Raw genomic sequence first — 20848 nt, forward strand, 5'->3', positions numbered from 1 at the left:
ATTCACACACACGTATTCACCCTCACATGTGCATACTCTCACACACTCACACCCAGACTCTCACGCTCACACTCACATTCACTCACACACAATGTGTGCACAAAGGATCCAAACGCCAAGGCCACTCCCGGCAGTGGGGTGGGCCGGGGGGGTGAGGTTCACCCTGACCTGGCGCCTCACCCCAGCAGGCTGGCCCCCGCCTCCCTGCTGGCTGCAGGCTGAGTGGCACATGACGGGGGGCAGGGGACCTAGCAACAGCTTGCCTCCCTGGGTTCCCACCGTGCCCTGTCCAGCTCGGAGACCTCTTCTCAGAGCCTACTGCCTCTCAAGGGCCCATGGCCAGGGTCCCGTGGGCCCCCACTGCCAGCCCAGTGAGGGCCCTGGCTCCCATGCGGGGCCTCCCCGAGAGGTTCTGCAGGTGCTAGCTGGCACCACCTCCAGAGTGAGCCCCCAGTTCCAGGGCCATCCCACTGACCTGATGGCACTGACCCAGCACATGGCTCTTCTGCCTGGCGATGCGTTGGGAGTAGGTGTCCTGGAACCCAGGGAGGCCATGTGGCTCAGGGGCCACGGGACAGGGCCGTGGCCTGCATCCCCCAGGCCGGTGAGGCCTGATGCCCCTGCGCTGTCCGGAGCTCTGCCAGGGTGGTTGTGCCTGCAGCTCCCTCCTGCTGACGGCCGCCTGCTCTATCTGGGGCCTGTGGCCGCCAGGGCTGCGCTAGGGCTTCCTCTCCGCCCAGGACTTCCTGTTGCCGGGTCCCTGGGCAGCCCCGGATAGCCGGCACTTCCTGCCTTCCACCCTGTGAAGTCCAGGGCTGTGCCCCACTGGTGCTGTTGGTCTGCTGTGTTTTAGCAGCCCCCCTGCTCCCACCCCTCACTGTGGTCAGAGACCGCAGCTCTCCAGGGCCCAGCTGTGTCCCCTGGGAGGAAGCTCCTCACCGGTCCCCCCATGGCCGCCTCTGCACACTTGGTTTTAGAAAACTAGAGTTTTCTCCCTAGCAAACCACCAAAGGCCCTCACAGCCCAGCCTCCTTGGCCCCAGAGACCCCGCCTGGCATGAAGCCAGCGAATACACCCCACACAGGGAGCTCACTACCTCCCCAGGGTGCTCCTTCCACCAACACAGACGCTGCCTTCCAGCTCTGCCCTCTGAGCCACACAGAGGGGCTGTCTCTTGCACCAAGAACCTTTGAGTTTCAAGGTGGCCACCTCTCTGCCCTTTGACACCAGGGACCAAGAAACCAAGTTCCAAGCCTCGGCCTAGGCATTTCCCTATCACCCTCCCTCCCTCTCTCCAAGGCCTTTTTGCTCCCCGCCCAGGCGCAGGCTCTGTGACAGAGCTGGGCTCACACACCTCCAGCAATCACCACTCTCTGCTGGTTCTGTGAACACCTGGCTTACTAGAAAGCACTTATGACCTGAGTGACAAAGCGTGCTCCTGTCACTCCCTGGCCCTTGCCCTGGGTTCCACTCAGAATGCAGCCTCTCCTTGGCCTGCTCTGCCCCCCAAGCTGGGCTTCCTCTCCTGCCCAGGTCCACAGCCACGAAGCTGGGGAGCAAGGATTCAAGCCCAGGCTGTTCAGGGCTGACCCCCACACCCCCCACCTCTGAGCTTGGGTCTCAAGGTCATACCTTTCCCACGGAGGGCAGGACCAGCTAGAGGAAGGAGCACTCTGGGCCACCTCCACAGCAGGATTTGAGGGTGACAGAGGCCGCAGACCACAGGGTCCCTAGAAGTCACAAACGCCTCATCTTGCCCACCCGGTTTCCTAAGGCATGGCCTCCATACCCAGCTGTGCCAGCTCCTAGCAGTCCCACATACCTGAGTGTCAGGGCAGTGGAGGAGGGTGGCTCCTGGACTGGGGGGCCTCTGTTTCCCACTGTGTCCACAGCCCCAGACCTCTGCCAAGGCCCCTGCACCATCTGGGGGCCAGTTTGGATCACAGACCACTTGCTGTCTCCTGGAGGGTGGGGAACTTGGGCTTTTGTGGCTGAGCTCTCCTCAGGGTGGGCACATCACCCTGGCCTCCCCCAGCCTGTGCCAGTGGTGGCGGAAGGCAGACTGTGCCTTCAGCAGAAAGTTGGCCACAGACAGATAGAAGTGATGGGGAGGGTTAAGTGGGGCCTCTTCCCCTTCTCCTTCCCCTTTGCAGCCTGCTCAGGCTGGGTAGCGGGCCCTGGAGTAAGACACAGCTGGAGCCTCCCTCCATCCTTTGTCAGCTGTGTGGCCTCAAGCTATTGGCTTAGCCTCTCTGAGCCCTAGTTTCTTAATCTGTGAAATGAGTGCTGAGGGTTGAGATAAAATAGCAGGTGAGGAGACCCTGGGTCGTGAGCCAGCCAGGACAAGCCAGTGGGGCAATTCTGGATGAGGTAGGGGCATGAGGAGGCCATGGGACCCAGCAGGGACTGGATCAGGGAAGGGGCCAGGTTTGACCAAGGAGGAGGAGTTGGCTGGGACAGGGGTGGGGTGAGGAAGCCAAAGGCAGGGCAGGGGCTCAGGGTGAGCATCATCCCAGAGTTGGGAGGAATCCATGGGCAACAAGGTGGCCGAGGCCTGGAGAGGCTGGGAGGGCAGGTATGGATGAGAACCTGCCAAGATAAGAACCGGGAGCCAGCCAGCTCCCACTAAGATGTCCCACCCCTCACTGGACAGATGGAAGGATGGATGAGGAGGCCTGACAGGAGCCAGATTCCTACCCAACCCCCCACCCTGCCCTCTGAAGGGCCCCCATGCACATCAATGCAGCAGTGGTGGCAAAGGGCAAAGGGCCACGCCCACCCAGCCCCCAGCCCAGCACCAGATGCTGTAGGGGGAGTCACAGCCCAGAGCAGAGGGACAGGGCTCCTGCCCCCTTCACAACCCCAGTTTCCCCTTAGGAGGCTGAGGTCAGGAGTCCTGGGCTGCTGTGTGACCTCCACAGGCCCCTCCTTTCTGGGCCTCAGTTTCTCCATGTGCCCTCCCATCTCCCAAGACAGCATTTCATTCATTTCCTGGAAACAGAGGACTTTCAGGGCCCCTCCTGCAGTAACGGCAGCCCCATGACGTTTACACTGTGCTGGAAATAACCATGGAGATGATCCCACACTAGCATCCAAGCAGCCAGGTTTGTGGGGTGGCATGGCGGGGCACTACGTCAGGCAGCTCTGATCCCCTGCTCCACCCTTGCCAAGTTTCAGGTCCTCTCCCACCCCCCAGGGCTGGTGCCTCAAAGGCCAGGCTTGGGGATCACCCTACCATGCCAGAGGCAGGGCACTTACCAGGGAGGGTAGGAGCCAGCCAGCAGGGCCAGGAAGGGGCCAAGGGGTAGCCTGAAAAAGAATAGGGAGGGAGAGCCTTTACTCTGGGTTCCTGGGGTCCTCAGCCTGCTCAGGAGCGAGGCACATGCCCTGCGGCCCACCACCTCTGTAGCCAGCTGTGGCGCCTGCCTTGCCTCGGCACTCACAGCCCACAAGGCTGGTCCTATCCTCACCCGCACTGACCAAGAAACCCTGAGGACCACTGGCTGGGCCAACGGCCAGTGACTCATGTCCCTGGAAACCCAGCCCTGGCTCTCCCATAGGCATCCAGTACCCCTGTGTCTGTCTGCTGCCTTCAGGGGCAGCTCAGGCACTGGAGGTGCCAAGGAGTGCCTGTCAGGCTCAGGGAGGGCATTGGGCCCGGGGAAGGGTGGCTGGTACCCCACAATGGGGAAAACCTCAAGCTCTCAAAATAATATGCTTTGCATCAGTCCTTCCCACAGGGCCTGGGTCTGCCCACAGCCATCTCTAAGATCTGCCCACCCGGTCATGAGCCCCCTCCCCTCTCTGGGCCTCACTCCTGTCTCTATACCATGGCGCTGCAACCTGCCTTCCAGAGCAGGGCTGCAAGTGTTCCTGGGAACTTGGTACTGGCCACCATCCTGTTCGGAAGACGGAACAGGTGGCCTAGAGGGCAGGGCTCTCCCCAGAGTCACTCACTGTAGTGGGCTGAAGAAGGACCCCTAAAGGGATATGTCCAAGTCCTGACCCCAGGGAACTATGAACATGACCTTATTTGGAAAAAAGATCTTTGCACATGTAATTAAGGATCTCATCCTGGATTAGCCAAATGGGCCCTAAATCCAGTGATAATTGTCCTTATAAGAGACAGAAGAGGAGAAGATACAGAAGAGAAGGTGAGGGCCCGGCCCGGCGGTGCAGCAGGTAAGTGCACACGTTCCGCTATGACGGCCCGGGGTTCGCCAGTTCAGATCCCGGGTGCCGACATGGCATGGCTTGGCAAGCCATGCTGTGGCAGGCGTCCCATATGTAAAGTAGAGGAAGATGGGCACAGATGTTAGCTCAGGGCCAATCTTCCTCAGCAAAAAGAGGAGTATTGGCAGCAGTTAGCTCAGGGCTAATCTTCCCCTCCTCAAAAAAAAAAAAAGAAGAAGAGAAGGTGATGTGAAGACAGAGGCAGAGATTGAAGTGATGCTGCCACAAGCCAAGGAAGCCACGATTGCCAGCAGTCACCAGAGGCTGGAAGAAGCAAGGAAGGAAGGATTCTCCCCTAGGGCCTCCAGGGAGAGTGTGGCCCTGCTGACACCTTGATTTTGGAGTTCTGGCCTCCAGACTGTGAGAGCTAAATTCTGGTTTTTACGCTACTAGCGTGTGGTACTTTGTTAGGGTAGCCATGGGAAACTAGTATACACGGGGACTCGCCAAAGTCCTTTCCCTGGACAAACTGTGGGCTTCCACTCAGTTGATCTAAGTCCTGGCCTTGCGGTCAGGAAGAGGCTGGCTCTACGGGCAGCCCCGCTGTGGGCATCCAGTCAGATGGGGCAAATCTGAGCTGCCTGGGAGGCTGGATGTCCACAGCCGCCCACAGGCTTGGCTCACGACCTCCCACCCCTCCTGGGCATGGGGTCAGATGCCATGCTTGGCCTATACCCACCAGATTTGCTGGGCCCACTTCCTGGCCTCTCATTCACAGCTCTGGCCAGCCCTTCCTTGGCTCAGTCAAGACATTTCCACCACGGATCAGAGGCCAGGCTGGCTCCCTGCTCAAGTATACGGGGTCTGGCCCATGCTACCTGCCCTGGGCCCTGTCCTGGTACATGCAGTCTCCTCCACCTGGAAAACGAATCCTCTCCAACAAAAGCTCCCTCATCCTTTCAGAACAGGACCATCTAGAACCTTACCCCATTCTCTGAAATCTCCAAGTCACTGGCATAGCTCTGCGTACCCGAGTGTCACCACATGCTTATCCCCAGCACTCCCCATGGGCCTGGGTCAGTGCCTGTCCCACGGCAGGGCCAAGAGATAGGCCAATGGATGGAGAGATGGGTTCAGTGTCACGTCTATACACACAGCCAAACCTCCGACGTGGCTGTAACCAGCACATGCCTAGGCCATCCCTCAGAGCCAGAGTGAAGAAGTGCAACTTAGAGCTAATCCGACCCTGAACGAGAACTGATGTCCAGTGTGGCTGTAGCCAAGGCCCATCCATGCCCCAGGACCTCTGCTCGGTGAGATCAGCCGCTGGCCGGCGCCAGGCAAGCATTCGAGGTTGCAAAACAGAACAGGCTGACGAGTGGGAGCCAGCCAACATCCCCACAAGGCAGTGGTGTGCTGGGGTCTAGAAGGCCCCCACAAGCTTCTCAGGGCTGCCAAGGATGGACGGAGGTGGGAGGCAGTCTGGCCACTCCCATGTGCAAGGGATGAAGGGAATTACGGAAGTGCAGAAAGAGGCCCGCATGCACGTCTGAACGCATGGGCCTGCGCTTCTGAGGATGATGGCCAAACTAGAAGCAGGGATGGGGTTTCTACTCTGGGACCCTCAGCCCTCAAGCTCTGCCCCCATAAAGGACTCAATGCCCACACATCCATGGATGCCCCACCAGCCTTACAGAACCCCGGGGCCTTCCTCTCCCAGGCCTGGGTCTCTGCCTCCAGCAAAAGTGCCCAAGCTGGGCAGCATGTCTCGAGAGCCAAGGGTGGCTCAGCATGCAGAGTAGAGCTGGGGGCCCTTGCAGGAGGCAGCCCCTCACCTGGTGCCAAGCACGCTCCAGCAGAGCCCGGGAGAGGGTGAGGCTCTGCAGGAGGGAACTCTGGCCTGGCCAGGAAGAAGCAACCTGTGTGTGGGAGGGAGGATGGCTGGCAGGAGCTCCAGGCCGAGGGTCCCTGTCTTGGGGATGAGGTCCAGGGTGGGCCATGGTGAAGGGCGAGCGGGCTGGAGGGAGCACAGGTTGGCATCGTCACTCGCCTGAGCCTCTCCCCTGCCTCAAACCACAAGCCAGCAGAGGCGTTTCAGGATTCACACTTCAGTTCATCATAACACTGACAAGTTTCCACCTTTTAATCGTGTGAGAAAAAATTCTCCAGAGTGCTGACGTGTGTTCCCGGCCCCTCGCCCACGGATGCAGCCCGCCCCTCTCGCCAGCCCTGCCCCATCTAGCCTGAAGAGGCTCACTGCCCAGCATGGCACCCAGCATAGGCATCCTGAAGGCCCAGGCCCTGCACAGGGCACAGGGAGCTGCCCCCAAAAGAGGCACTCAGTCCTGTCTGCACCAGTGTCTCCCCTTCTGATACTCCTGCCCACTAAGAGAGGGCTGCTCCACCCACGTGACCTTGGTAGGCAGGGCGTCACAGTGGTTAGAGTACAGGCTTCCTTGGAAACAGGCCTGCCTCAATCCCCTCCTCCTTGTGGCCCACTCTGAGCCTCAGCCTCCTCATCTGAAGAATGGGGCTGTCCGGAGGACCACTTGTCATGGTTGGTAGGCAGGGTTACTACAGGGCACCTGGTCACTGGGGTTCTGTTGGCCACATCATCATCACAATCATGTTGGGAAGAGAGAGTATTCTCTCGAACCACCCCTGCTAAAAGCCAGGCAACATCTTCCCATCCCACCAGTGCAGGTCCGGACCCTCCCGCACTCCAGTCTCCCTGCCCACCACTGGTCCTATTCTGAGCCACATTCCCAGTGTTGGTAATCCTACCCAAAGGTGATGGATGCCTTTGCCCCACAGTTCACTCGGCCTGAAGAGCCATCCCTTCTGTTTCCTTGGCCCCACTACGGCCTCCGCAGCCCCTCGTCCAGACCGCAGTGCCTCTGGGCTGGACCCATTACCTGCACACACAGCCCCTGCCCTTCTCCTACACAGGCCTCCACCCACGTGTGAGACCCCTCCCTCAGCTCCTAGGAGAGGCTGCCTCCCCTCTTCACGTGCTCCCACTGCAGCATTTTCAGTTCATCTGTTGACTATCAGCCCCTCCCTCGACTTCGGCTCCAGGGCCCAGCTACTCCATGTGTCTGTCCCTGGAGTGTGCCCAGGATGAAGCAGGTGCTGGGTACCTCTTGCAGCAAGAACAGATCACGTGCCCCCTGATTAGCTGGATGCGCCCTACTCTCCATGGGGTCCAGTTTATGAGACTCAATTGCTGAATTAAACCACTCATCTCACCCCAAGCATCCCCAATTCTCCATCCTGCATGATGGATGCTAGCACAGAAGCTCTGTCGCCACAGACCAGGGGCCTAGACCCCTGGGGTGACCTCAGCAAGGCACTTGACCTCTCCTAGGCTCAGAGTTCTTGTTCACAAAGCAAGGCTGGCAATCATCACCGGCAGAGCACGTGCAGGGCCCAGACCTCGCACCCTCACACCCTGAGCACCCAGCGGGCTGAGCCCCGGGCAGACCAGGCTGCCCAACACTGCTGCCAACCCTCCAGGGGCCAAGGGGGTGTGTTTGGGGGGAAATCTGCTGATGACCTTTGTCGGAACCCCCAGAAGGAAACAGACTGTCTCCGCTGAGGTCGGAGTCAAGCTGACCCCTGGCCAGACGAGGAACCCAGAGAGGGCAAGACTTCCCCAAATCCAGCCTGCACCCCCCTCCCCTTCCCACGTCACCTTGGCCCCCTCAGCACACACTTGGTGAGTGCCCACCCCACTGGGCCTGAGAAGACTCCAGATGGCGGTTCTGATGCTGGGTGCCTCCTGGGCCAGCCAGGGCCTGGTTCCCCCCAGTGGAGGGCCTGGTCCCTGCCACCAGCCCCAGCCTGGCATCCTTAGGAGCAGAGGCTACCAGTGACCAGACCATCCTGGGGACACCTGTGTTGCATGCACATCCTGTGGGGATAGACTCCTCACTTACTGAGGCCAAGGCAGGGGGTTGTGAAGGCTGGGGCTGCTTTCCTGCCTATGGTCACCTCTTGTTACAGGAGGGCCACGTCTATGGGCCGGGCCAGGGAGCACACACCCCCCGGAATGTCCGCCCCGTGCCAATGCCTTAGCTCCGTGGCCCACTCAGTCCTCAGCTGCCCAAGGGTGAACACTCTCCTGTTCTCCTGATGAGGAAGTTGAGGCTGAGCAGGCTGCAGCCGCGGCCACCCAGCCAGCACTGTCCATGTGACCCACAGCCTGGGGCCACCCCACCCACACCATGCAGCCCAGCATTTCCTGTCAAGCCTGGCTCTGAGGGGCATAGGAGGAGGAGAAGGAGCCTCATGGCCTACTCTCGGGAAGAGCGCTGGCTTCCATCTGGGCAGAAGACCCAGCAGCCCACGGGGCAGCTAGAGGAAGCCCTCAGGCTCTATGGAGGGGTCAGGGATCTGAGCAGAAGGCTGGGGCACAAAGGGGTGGGATGCACCACGTGGGGATGCAGGGAGGAGGCCACCGCAGGGGCCAGCATCAGCAGGAAGGGAGGCCTGGGGGTGGGCGCATGCTGGCCTGTTCTTGTACTTCTGTTTTAAATTTATCTCCAGAGCCTATGGGGAGCCTGGTCAAGAGACTCTCCTGGCCACAAGCCCCCACCCTGAGCCCAGCTCACCGTTGCCAGTTCCCTCGGCTGAGGACCCCTGGTACTCACACTGGAACAAGCTCTGGCAAAGAAGCAGAACCCTGGCCTCAGTTTCCCCATTGGTAACTTGGGCTGTCGCAGGAGCTGCCAGGCTCAGCACTGGAAGAACTGCCAAGGCCCAGGGCTCCGTACTGGGGCTGTGTGGACAGAGAGGTCCACGCTTCAGCAGAGGCTCAAATGAAGCAGAGGAGCGAGCAGCTATTCGGGGAACAGGGTCCCTGACAGAAAGGGGGGCCTCCAGAGCAGTGGCCAAACCCCACCGGGCAGTGGAGAAAACTGAGAGCGGGAGGGGACAAAGAATGGTATGACGTCATCCACATCTGGGCTAGGCTCCTGCGAGCCTTGTCTCTCTCCACACAGTGTTACCCTGACCCCCAGGTTCTCCTGGCATTGTGGCAGAGGGAGGCAGTCAGGGCACTGCCACCTCTGGGCAAAGACCACACCTTTCTCCCCAGGATCCAAGCTGGCTTCAGCCTCCATGTGAGGCTCCCAATCTGCTGGGGAGACAGCCACGTCTGACTCACGCCCTTGTGACAACTGTTCCACCCAGACGTTGTGACACATCAGCCAGCATCCTGAGAGCAGTCTTCCACATGAAGTAGCCAAGTAAGGAGATACATGGAAAATGTCTTGGATAGGGAACAGCTTGAGCAAAGGACCTGGGGTCAGGACAAGAGGAGGCATGGAGCTTCAGACAGGAGGGACAGAAGCAGGTCCATTCCAGAACCACTGGTCAGGGCCACGTGCCCAGCTGAGTATGGATGAGGTCTCAGACCTGCCCTGAACTGAGCATCCAGGCCAGGGCACCATTCAGGCCTAAGCTCCAGTCCCAGCTTCACTTCTTTCCACTTGGGATCTGGTGCAAATCACTTTACTCCCTGAGCCTTGCTCATCCCCCAAATGGGCTTGTTGGTAATAACACAGTGAGCTCACACAATAAGACAGCTCACAGGGTCTCTGCCACAGGCACTTGGCCCAGCAGGGGATCCCAGAGCCCCTGGGGAGCAGGGAGGGCACCCCACTCAGCCCAGATCCCAGCACCAGGATGAGGTGACAACAAGGGAACACAGTGGGGATGCTGAGGCCATGAAGCTCGTGCTGGGGTTGGGTGGGAGTCGGGGAGACGGCCAGAGAGATTCAGTTCCACTGCTTGTCGCAGGAGCCAAGGGTAGAGGCCAGAGGTCAGCCATGACGGGCACACTGCATGGACACCTGCTGTCTGCTGGTGCCAGGCCAGGGTAGCTGGAGAGCCTACCACACTGGCAGCCACCTACCGGGGCATCACAGGGCAGGCCACCAGGGACACCAGCCTTGATCCCTGTGGCAGTCAGTGGCCTTGGTTGTACTGTCATCTGCTCCATTATTCATCTCTTTAGTATCTTTTGTGCCATGCTGGCTTCCCTGGGACCACAGGAAACCGTAAAGCTCCTGGGCATTTTATGGCATTTCACCAGGTCAGGGCTCCTGGGTCAGGGACCCCTCACTTACTCAGGAACCGGGCTCACCTTCTGTCCGACGGGGTTCTGGCCTCCTGCCCACTCTGCCACAGGCCGGGACCCATCCAGGCTGAGTGTGCACAACAAGGTCTCTTCCCTCCTCCACTCATTTCAGCATTTTAGGGTTAGGTCTTTCTTCAATTTTTTGTTTTTTGGGTTTTTTTTTTAGGAAGATTAGCCCTGCTAACTACTGCCAATCCTCCTCTTTTTGCTGAGGAAGACTGGCCCTGAGCTAACATCTGTGCCCACCTTCCTCTACTTTATATGTGGGATGCCTACCATAGCATGGCGTGCCAAGCAGTGCCATGTCCGTACCTGGGATACAAACCGGCGAACCCCGGGCTGCCAAGAAGCAGAACGTGCACACTTAACCGCTGTGCCACCAGGCCGGCCCCTTTCTTCAGTTTTAATCCATTTACTTTTACCCTTTATCCCTGATGTTAATATTTTTAAAATGTATTCAAACATTCTTTTTCTTTAATGCTTTGATTAATTTTTACTCTCTGAGTTTTTTATTTTATTGCCTTGTCTTTTGCTTTTGGTCATTTTTTATTCCTTAGTAAACTTTAGGTTGGCCTCAGGAGGTCTCAGGTCTGGGCCAGGTCTTGCCCTCTCACTGGATACCCCTGGGGTCACCCACAGGCTGAGAGAGGGGAGCACCCAGGTGACGGGCCAGCCTCTCTGGCCGGACAGAGGCAGGGACACAGAGACAGGCCCAGAAGAGCGGGAGCCAGAGAGGATGCAGGAAGAGGCGCGGACAGAGGGGTGAAAGAGGGAAGGAGGGGCAGGCCAGCCCCCCAGGCTGGGGAACTGAGAGTGATGTGTTCCTCCTTGGCCTGGGAACCCCAGGCTTCGGCGCTGGACTGGATGACTCACGGCCGGCCACTGGATCCTGTCCGCACCCCTCACATGGGCCCACAGTGGGCCCGGCTGACCTGACTGTCCCCAGGCGCCCTCACACTGCCCCATTGTTTGGAGGTCCAGTGAGGAGAAGGGTCTGGCGGTGGGCCCAGGTTGGCGGGAAAGGGGCCCAGCTCCAGGCTCCCCTGCTCTTCCCAGTGCTGTGTGTGCCCAGTCCTTGACTGACAGGGCAGGGGGCAGAGGACAGGGGGTCTCCATCCAGCCATCCTGCCCACTGTCCCCTTTCCAAGGCCAGCTGTCCTGTGGGATCCTGCACCCCACCCCCACCCTCCCATTCCTCTACTCCACCCCCGATCACTCTGAGCCACTGTCCCAGCCACAGCAAAGGACACTCTCAAAGGCAACTGTGCTTAGCCTCAAGTTCAAGGGCCTCACCCGGTTGGTGCCCAGCCACGCTGGTCACCTCCCATGTCCTTCCCTGACCGCCTCATACTGTCCCCACCTGACGAACTCCTGCCTGGTCTTCGGTCCCAGCTCAGGTCACCCCAAGACACCCCTGATGCCCTATAGTCAGGCCAGGTAGTGGTGAACTCAGGGGTTCCCAGGTAGTCTGCGGGGGTGTGGGGGGGGGGTCCCAGAGCCCAGTGCGGGGCTGAAGAAGGCCTCTGGTGGAGGTTCATCCTCATAGCTCCCTGCAGGGAACTCTAGGCTGAGCCCTTCCTCCGAGGGGTGGAGGCTGCAGTCAGGGTGCCTGGACCCCAAAGCTTCGGCCCTGTGTGAGCCCCAGGGCCTGAGCTCTCCCATCTGCCCAGCCTGCCCACATCCCAGCCCTGGCACAGGAGCCTTAGAAGGCTCCACCAGATGTCCTACAAGCAAAGTGCCCGCCTGGCCCTGCCGTCTGCCCCACAGGGCATTACGGAGGGCAAATACCCTCATCTAATGTTCAGCCTAACTGAGGCTCCCAGAGGCAAGGTGGCTTCTGGTGGTCAGCAGAGCCAGGAACCTAGCTCCTAAATGCCAGTCCCTAAGGCCTCCTCCTGGCTGAGGACCTGTCACAGGGCTGGGGCAGCCTGTTCTGGGTGGAGAAGGGGGCACGGCTCAGTGGGTACTATGGGGACAGCCTCCCCCTGCCCAGGGAGACAGCCATGGGGTCACACCACTGGCAGCCAGAAGAGCCAGCGAAGAAGACGGGGTGGGGGGCCAGAATCAGTACTACCAGGCCCCACTACTACCCCAGTCTCACCAGGTCTGCCTCTCCCCCAGCCCCAACAGCCCCTCAGTGGGGCTCACTGACTCCACCCTGGTCGGCTGACCCCTGTCCCCAACACACACCTAGACACACTTGCTTCTGCCCAAGCCTCCTCACAGCCCCTGCTGTGTGTGTGTGGCGGGGTGGCCAGATGCCAGGGTGAGCTCTGAAAACATAAAGCAGTCCCTGTTAGAAACCCTCCCGTGCCCCCAGGCCCGACCTTTCCAGCCTCCTCTGCCTCTCCCTGCCTCTCCTTCAGAACCTCCACACCATCGCACTGCCGGACCCCTCCACCTGGCCCCTCCTGCCCCCTTCCTGCTCCCACCACAAGGAGCCTGACCTTGGATGCCCCACATGGCACCTCCTGCACCATTCTTGGGTGCTGCCCACTGGAAGAGCCAGGACGATGTCTGCTGACTCACCCAGGGCTGGACGCTTCCCCACAGGCAGCCCCAGGCCCACCACCCAGGAGGGCCCCGTGCAGGTCTGTAGCGGGTGGGTGAATCAACATGGAGGCCATTGGCCTGGGCCTGGAGTGAGGCCGTCTCCTCCTGCCTCCCAAGACTCCAGCCCTGGAACATCGCCCCCTGGGTGCCTGGCTGGCAGGACCCTTGGGCTTGGGGCAGGGCCTCCTAGATCCTCCCAGGGGGGAAGGGGCCTCTTTCTCAACTCTCTTCCTTCCCCAGTGACTTCCTGCCCCTAGAGTGGCTATGGCCACCACCAACCACAGCACTTCACCCTCCTGGTCACATTCTTAAGAAAATGGGAAGACTGATCTTTTGTGGCAAACCTTCTGAGGCCAGGTGCTCAGGACCCCAGGATGGGTTGGGGAACTCAGAGATGGGCTCTATCCCTCACGCAATCTTACAGCAGGAGAACACCAGGGCCACTGGAGCTGAGGCAAGCTGGGCATGAACCCAGGGCCTGCCCCCGCCTGGGGCTCTCCCTGTACTCCATCCCCAGGCCCGAGAGAGCTCCTCTGACTGAAGGACAGAAGCTCCTCTGGCAGCTGCACCCCAGCGTCTGGAACCAAACTGGGCCGGGTCCTGATGAGGCCCCAAAAGGAAGTTATTCCAGGGTCTCCTGTCCCCACGGCCGACCCTGGAGCAGGTCCCCTGTGTGGGAGGGAGCCGGCACTGGGGGTCCCAGCCGTGACGCATGCCAGGTGGCAAACTGTTGGGGTGAGGGCCCCCGGAGCAGTGTATCCTTACCCTAGGTGGGATTTGAGAGAGAACAGGAGGCAGAGGGGGAGGAAGATTTTGTGGGGGAAGGGTGGCCAGTGGGGGTACAGCACAGACAAGGTCCTGAGATAGGGTGGGGTGCAGGGTGGTGGGTGGCGATACCTCCCCTGCTGGAGGCTGAGGCTCTACCCCCAAGCACATCGGCTTGGACAGGAGCTGGGTGGATGAGCAGCGAGGCCTTGGTGGCCTGACACTGACTGTGGAGGCTCTGAGGCCCTCTGCTGTGTCCAGCTCATGGCCCGGTCATTACCATGCATCCTGCCCAGCACCAGGCAGCCATCCTGCCTTCCTAGAGGCCACATGGTGATGGCAATGAGAAGCCACCTCCTGTCTTGTGCTGACAGGCAGGGGACGTGGCCACTCCATCTTCTGCTCACCATGGTCAAACCCACCCAGCTGACCAAGGACCTGCCTGCAAGGGACAGGCCCCCAGCACCGCATCTGCCCAACCATCAGGGGATACAGGGAGTCAGCACCCGCTGCTCGCCCCTCCGGAAAGTCTTCCCTTTCTGGTCTCAAGTAGGAGGAGAGGAAGCAGCTGGGATTAAGGAGAGACATTCTTCAGGAGACAAGGTGATGCCTCCCTCCAGTTCCTGTCCATTCAGGGGTCCAGGCCCGCTTTTCTGGATCCTTCCCCATCACTCTCTTACTTGTTGCAGATCCAACTTTGCCAGGCCCTGCCTTGGAGCCTGGCTTCCTGGGACCCAAAGACGGGGTCCCCACTGTGGCCAGTGTCTCGGGGGAGCCCAAGCTGACCCCAGTTTTTACCCCAACATACGTCTCTAGGAAGGAACAGCTACAGAGAAAGGAACCGCTTCCATTTAGGGTGGGACCCCACAGAAACCTGACCTCAGTCCCCTATCTGAGCCGGGAGGGCTGCGGCAGCTGGAGCCTACTGCAGGCCAGGACAGGGTGGCAAGGTGGTATTGGGGTGGAGGGTGGGAGGGACACTGTGATGGAAACCTGGAGAGTTCTGAGCTAGGCCGCAGCACAACAACCCAGTATTATTCGATTGGAAACTCCGCCAACCCGGGGGGCAGAGGCCTTCCAGGATGATGGAGCATTTGTCTTGGATGCTGAGCACAGAGTCAAACCCAGGCAGAGAGCAACAAATACAGAGAGCGCCTGGCCCAGCGGCTGCCCTGCCTGCAGCCTGCAGAGCCCTGCCCGGGGCCACCACTTGCTGGCGCTTCAGGAGGAGCTTCTGGGAGGCTCACAGTGGGACTTCCCACAGGGAGAGCCAAGCTTGCCCTCATGGCACTGCTGGGCATGGCACCCAGATGTGGCCCTGTCCTTTATGAGTTCCCAGTCAGTCAGGCAGGGGGAGGCAGACAGGTAAACATGGTGACCAGGGAACAGGCTGGGGCTCAAGGGAGGAGCTCAGCTAGGGTGTGGGGAAGGGTCCTGAGCACCCAGCAGGACAGACACCTAGGCTTTTATTAAACTGCATCTGAGGGAGAGAGTGATAGGGTGGGCCAGACAGGCTGGGCTGCTATCTGTGGGTATCTGTCAGCAGGTCTGGCCCTCCGGCCTGCAGGCCTGTCCACTCCTGGGGCCCACGCCTTGCCGTGGGCCCATGCCTTGCACAGGGCCTGGTACACAGGGTACCTGGCCTGTATGAGAGGAGCAGAGGGCAGGGGGCAGCAGCTTTCTGAAGGCAGTCCAGCACTGCCCCAGAGGCAGGGGCTGGAGGCGGGTGGCAAAGGCCCAGGCCCCCATCCAGGGCCCCAAGTGGACTAGGGGTGTTCCGCGGGCTCTGAAGGTGTGCAGCCAAGTCAAGGTCCACCTCAGCATTCCAGGCCCCAGGCCGACCCCCGACCTCTCCCTACCTTGCTGGAGGCAGGCAGCAGTAAGGGCTGGCGGCTTGGCTGGCTTCTACCCCTGGCTCAGGGCAGTGGGCAGGGCCCTGGGCAGCCCACTGTGTAAGGACACATGGCCCTCTGATGCCATGAAACAGGGTTGCTGGATTATAACATCCTCTCAGGCAAAGCTGGAGGAAATCCCCAAAATGGAGCTGTAGGATCTGTGCACGATCAAGGGCAGGGAGGCCCCAGCCTGGGTCTGGGGCTGCAGCCTCGATGGGGCCCCTCACAGGGCTCCAGACGCCCACAGTGAGGGCTCCTCGGCAGCATCTCGTCTAATTTCCCCAAAGGATACCATGAGTTAGAACTGTTTTTACCCAACTTCACACGGAGGGAGCTGAAGCCCAGAGAGTCACTCAGATATGAAGGGGACACAGGTCACTCCCACACTGGGAACATAGCCCCTCTGCTTCCTGGGAGAAGCCCTGGGGAAGCCTGCTGGGGCTGGCTCAGCCCCTGTCTGTGGGGGACCCTACCCCTGTCATGGCATGCATGCTGCCACCTCAAGGCTGTCACCCATCAGCCTGGCAGATCCTGGGGCAGGGAACTCACTTCCCTTTGCAGGCTTGAGCAGGCAGGCACCCTGCACCCTACCCAGCAGCCTGGAACAGGCATGCTTGGCAGTGGACAGCCCCCACCCAGGGCTCGGCGCACACAATAAACATCTGATTCACAGGGAAGCAGAGGGCACTTCTCGGAATTGGAACATGGCCGCAGGGCAGGGGGGTGTGGACACCACAAAGGTGCCCTTCCAACTCCTCCGGCCGGAGCCTCCCTAGGCCACTGCCTCGGGTGACCAAGCCCACACCCTCCAGGAGGCCAGCTGGCAAGGACAGCTGGAATCTGCCATGGCCAGGCCACATGGGCCGAGGGTCAGTCACCTCTGGACCTTGGGGCCAGGGGTGAAAGAAGCGCCAGTCCTGCCAGTAGGTTCCAGCATGGTCCGTGACCTGGGGCGGGGGCAAGCAGGGGCTGACCACTCAGGTGGCCTCAGAGCTGGAACCTCAGAAGTTCTGCTGCCTGGGCAAAGGAGTGTGTGTGTGGGGGGGGATCTTCCAGCCCCTCCTGGGAGCCCATGCCACCTCAAGCATGGTGAGGCCCCCTCCTGACGAGAGCCCAGCCTGGACTTGCCCTTCATGCCTACAGCTCCTGGAGTTCAGGTGCAGCTCAGGAGCCTGGCCCCTGAGCCCAAATCTGCTGGTGTGGCCCAGAGCCAGGGGCTTCTGTCACCTGGAGTCAGGAAGTGTAATTCACTGAAGAGGCTCAGGTCTCCTGGCCCGTGGCTGAGAGGCAGCTCCATTCCTCCTGGCATTATCCTGTCTGCCCTCCTGTGCACAGGAGAAGGGGTGGTGAAGAGGGTGACCAGGCTGCACTGCTGGGCCTGCCTGCCCAAGGCTACAAAGAGCCCAGAATGCTCCCCCGCAACCTCTGGAACTTAGGCAGCCCACATGTGGGACTGTCCCTAGCCCTTGGATGCCTGGGCAGGGCCACTGGAGAGATCCAGAGGCCTTCTGGAGAGAGGCCACCCACCCTGGAGGGAGGATTGCAGCATCCTGAGACCCCCACCACCACCTCCTAGACCCCTTTGCACTTTCATCCACATCTCCATCGACACCCTCACCTCATCCAGCGCACACCAGGCCACTCTGATCAAACTGGTATGCCACCCTCCCCACTGCCAGCCTTTGGCTGAGTCTGTCCGTACCTTCACGGCTGTCTGCCATGGCTCAGAGTCCTCCACCTGATTGCAAACCCTGCCTTCACCGGCCACCTGTGGCCCACCTCCTTCAGCTAGGCTGCCCAGGGCTGGCCATGCTATATGAGCTATTAAAGAACCGTATATGCGTGTGCTCAGGGCTTACCGAGGCCACCTAATAGCCAGCCAGTGAGGGGAGGGTGGGGCCTGCCACAGTCACTGACTCTTGGTGCCCCACAACAGAGATTCAAGGACAGAAGCCAGGAGGACCCAGGTGGCTCCCCAATCTGGCTGCTTCTGATAGACTCAGGCTTTGCCACGAGATCCAAGCAGGTGGGAACCTGCAAGCCTGCCCTTTGCCCCAGGCCTCTCCAGGCCTGGTCCCACCCCTACCCTCAAAAAGAGGTGGTCCAGTTGTCCCTGCTGTCCAGCAGTGCAGGCTGGGGAAAGCACCCCCAGTGGCTCTCTGTCACTGAACACCAACTACACGCCACCAGCAGCCCCTTGGACATCCACAACCAGCTATGAGGCAGACAGTGGTTTACCACCCCCACTCTACAGATGAGAAAACCGAGGCTCAGCAGTGTGAAGCCTCCTAGCCAAGACCGCACAGCGAGTAAATGGTGGCAGCCGGATTCAAACCCAGGACCCAGCCCCTCTGTGGCCAAGCCTGGGCCACTTTGTCTCTCTGGGCTCCCTCAGGCTTACCATCTGTAGGCCTGCCTGCATGCATGCATGTATCCATGTGGGGGGAGGGCTGGAGGCTGACTCAGCACCTCCCTTTCCTCTGTCCATGTGAACAGGAAGAGCCAAGGCAGGTTTGGAGCCCGCCCACCCTCCTTCTATCTCTCCTAGGCTGGTCTCCTTGGTGGGCTCCTCCCTGACTCTGTAGGCCTGAGGGACTCCTCGAAAAGGCCAGGCACCCTGTCAGCATCCCTCTTTCCTGAGGGCTGACCAGGACTGGACTGGGTCGTCCACTGGTCTGTCCTTCTGCCTGCCACCTTTGCCCAGGGTATGCCCCAACATGGGGGCACAGAGACAAGAAATGGGAGGAGGAGCAGAGGAGGGGAGTTTGAAAGAGTTCTCACCCCTTGGAGCCCCCATCCTGGCCCTCTGTCACATCTGGAGTGGAGCCCTGGCTCCCAGGGTGGCCCCCTGTATGGGTGTCCTAGGTAACGGACACAGTAGGGGGAGAGCCAGGAGGTGATTGAACCCAGCTCCTTCTTTGGTCTTTCAGAGACTGGGCCAGAGAGGGCAGGGGGCTGACCTAGGGTCACAATGAGTCAGTGCCAGGCTGGACTTCAACCTGGAATCCTGCTCCCACTCCAGGGCTTACATGCTCCCTCAGCCCTCAGACTGCCGTGAAAAAATTCTACACATTTCATCGTCATCATTGCAGCACGTAACATTTCCTGAGCCCCCTTTGTGCTGGGGCCTGGTTACATGCCTCAACAGCAAGATCCTATGTGTGTTATCCACACAGCAATCCCTGTGGTCCCACATGGAGCCCTTGCCCCAGGCCAGGTCCACTTCTGACGGGCACTTCACTCAGCATGCCCATCCGATCAGCAGGCACAGATGTCACCAGCACTGATGGGTGGGCAAACCGAGGCACAGAGAGAGGATGTGAGGCACTCAGGGTCAGGGTCACGCAGGGTGGCAAAGGGATTGGGCTCCAGGCGGGCACACTGAAGCAGGGCTCAGGCCCTCTCAACACGCCAGAGGAAGCAGACTGTCAGCACGGCTTCACCAGGAGACGCCAAGGCCCAGAGTAGCAGGAAAGAGCTGGGCTGCTGGGAGGGGCCAGGAGTACATGTGGAATGGGCTGACCCCAACCCCCAACTCTCCCATACACTCTGCCGTCCTCTCTGACACTCACTGTTCCCCATAGTAAGAGTCGCAGACTCCCCAGAGCCACTGGGCTAACAGTCACTCACACTTCAGTGTGAATCAGCTCCAACAGGTGTCTTTTCTCCCACCTTTGTTGAGCGGGCAGAGGGAAGGAAAGTTTGGATTACTGGGAGGAGGTGGGAGCAAATTCCCTGCCTGAGTCTTTGGAGGCCTGGCCGGATGGGTTGTGTAATGGGGGCCTGCGGCGGCCCGCTAACCCGAGGGGTCTGGGGAAGCGGTGGCCAGAGGGACGAGAGAGACGCGAGACAGACGGGACGCCACCGCCCTTCACCCCTAGGCCTCCCGGCTGCACCCCGAACCCGCGCGCTTCCTCAGGCAATGGCGCCATCAGTCTCCCCGCGCACCGCAGCTGACCGCCCCCCGCCCGCCCTACAACGAGGACCGTGGCCCCGGGGACCCCGGCCAGCCCGGGGGACGCGATCGCGCCCTGCCCGTCCGCGCCCCGCCCGTCCGCGCCCCGCCGCCGTGCCTTACCCGCCGCGGCTCTGCTCCCGGCCCGCGGGCCCCGTGTCCTGGCGGCGGCTCCCGGCTCGGTCGCCAGGCGCGCCCGCCCGGCCCGAAGCCAGGCGCTCAGTCCCGCCGGGCCCGCCCCGCTCCTGGCCCCGCCCCCGGCCCCGCCCCCGTGCGCCGGGCACCGCCTGCCCTGGCTCCGGGCCCCGCCCCTCCGGCCCCGCCTCCCCTGATCCTCGGTCCCGCCCCCATCTGCACGGCCCCGCCTCCTCTGGAGCCCAGTCTCCGCCCCGCCGCGGGCCCCCCTCGAGACTCCTCTGGCCAGCTGGAGGCCCCGGGCGCTGCTCGCGGTCCTCCCGGGTACAAGGTGGGCGCAGGGCGGGGCCGGGGCCTCAGGGTGCGAGGGGCGCCCACCCTTCCCCACTCCCGCTCCCGGGGAGGAGAAGGCGGGTGTCACCGTCCACACGGCACACAGTAGGTGCTCAGTAAATGCAGGTGAGGGAACGAATGAGGAGCGTGTCTGTTCCTTGTCTGTGTCCGGCCCCGTGACGCTCGGTGGCCCCATTGGAGGAGGCGTCGCCCCCGCCACCCTATGATCCTGACCCTGCAGGAGGAGGCAGCGTCCATCCCCAGCCTCACCCCTGCCTCGTGGGTCTGACTCAGGTCAAGAGGCCCCGGGCAGGGGCACAGGATGAACCCCCACTAGCAGAAGAGCGCTTGCTGGGAAGTCGACCTCTGGAACCTTGCCCTTGTTTCTAAAGAGCCTCCAGGGCGCTTTTCAGACACTTCCAAACCAGAATACAGACCTTGGACCAGATCTGAACTCCCGTGGCCCAGGGGACTCGCGCCAAAGCCGTGAGGCCCAGAAAACAGGGTACTTTTCAATTTGCCTCCTGGGAGGCTCCCAACCAACATGGTCCCTCCATACAGCCGTGGGGACACAAGAGTGGGGACACAAGTCCAGCTGTAGACCTAGATAACCCTGTTTAAGGGGTAGGGGCCTAGGAAGAAAGGGGCTTGGCAGGTCTCCTAGGAGAAGGGGCTTTCAGGGAGGAAATGCTTCCTGGGGGAAACCCTAAGGGCCAGGTAGGCCATGTGAGCAGTGCAGATAGAGTGACGGTGTTCTAGGGAGAGGGAGCAAGGCTGGCAAGCATGTAGATGAGTGGAACCTTCCAGGGAAGAGGTCAACTGCTTGGGGCATGAGGAGGAGGAGGGGAGGGTCATCCCCATGAGGAGTAGGGGCTGGACCTCCAGTCCTAGAGCCTA

The 20848-nt window shown here is 60.7% G+C and overlaps 1 protein-coding gene across 5 annotated transcripts in view; it reads right to left on the reverse strand.

Annotated features, from left to right (window-relative positions):
- The window catches only part of SH3BP2 (SH3 domain binding protein 2), a 39069-nt gene extending 19337 nt beyond the window's left edge, over positions 1-19732 (reverse strand). The window contains exons 1-2 of one of the 5 annotated variants that reach the window (XM_070615194.1): positions 19607-19732; positions 3259-3309 (exon numbers count right to left, since the gene is read on the reverse strand). Coding sequence is in view for 1 of the 5 variants with exons in the window: in XM_008532371.2 (XP_008530593.1) it covers positions 476-555 (80 nt within the window). In the remaining 4 variants the exon portion in view is untranslated. Of the gene's footprint in view, positions 1-475; positions 1286-3258; positions 3310-12505; positions 12583-19606 lie in introns of those variants that run through there. The other 4 variants (XM_070615191.1, XM_070615190.1, XM_008532371.2 and 1 more) reach the window with 4 other exon arrangements.
- Between the last annotated feature and the right edge of the window lie 1116 nt (positions 19733-20848).

Source organism: Equus przewalskii, chromosome 3 (assembly GCF_037783145.1).
Source record: "Equus przewalskii isolate Varuska chromosome 3, EquPr2, whole genome shotgun sequence".
In the NCBI taxonomy this organism is placed as follows: domain Eukaryota; kingdom Metazoa; phylum Chordata; class Mammalia; order Perissodactyla; family Equidae; genus Equus; species Equus przewalskii.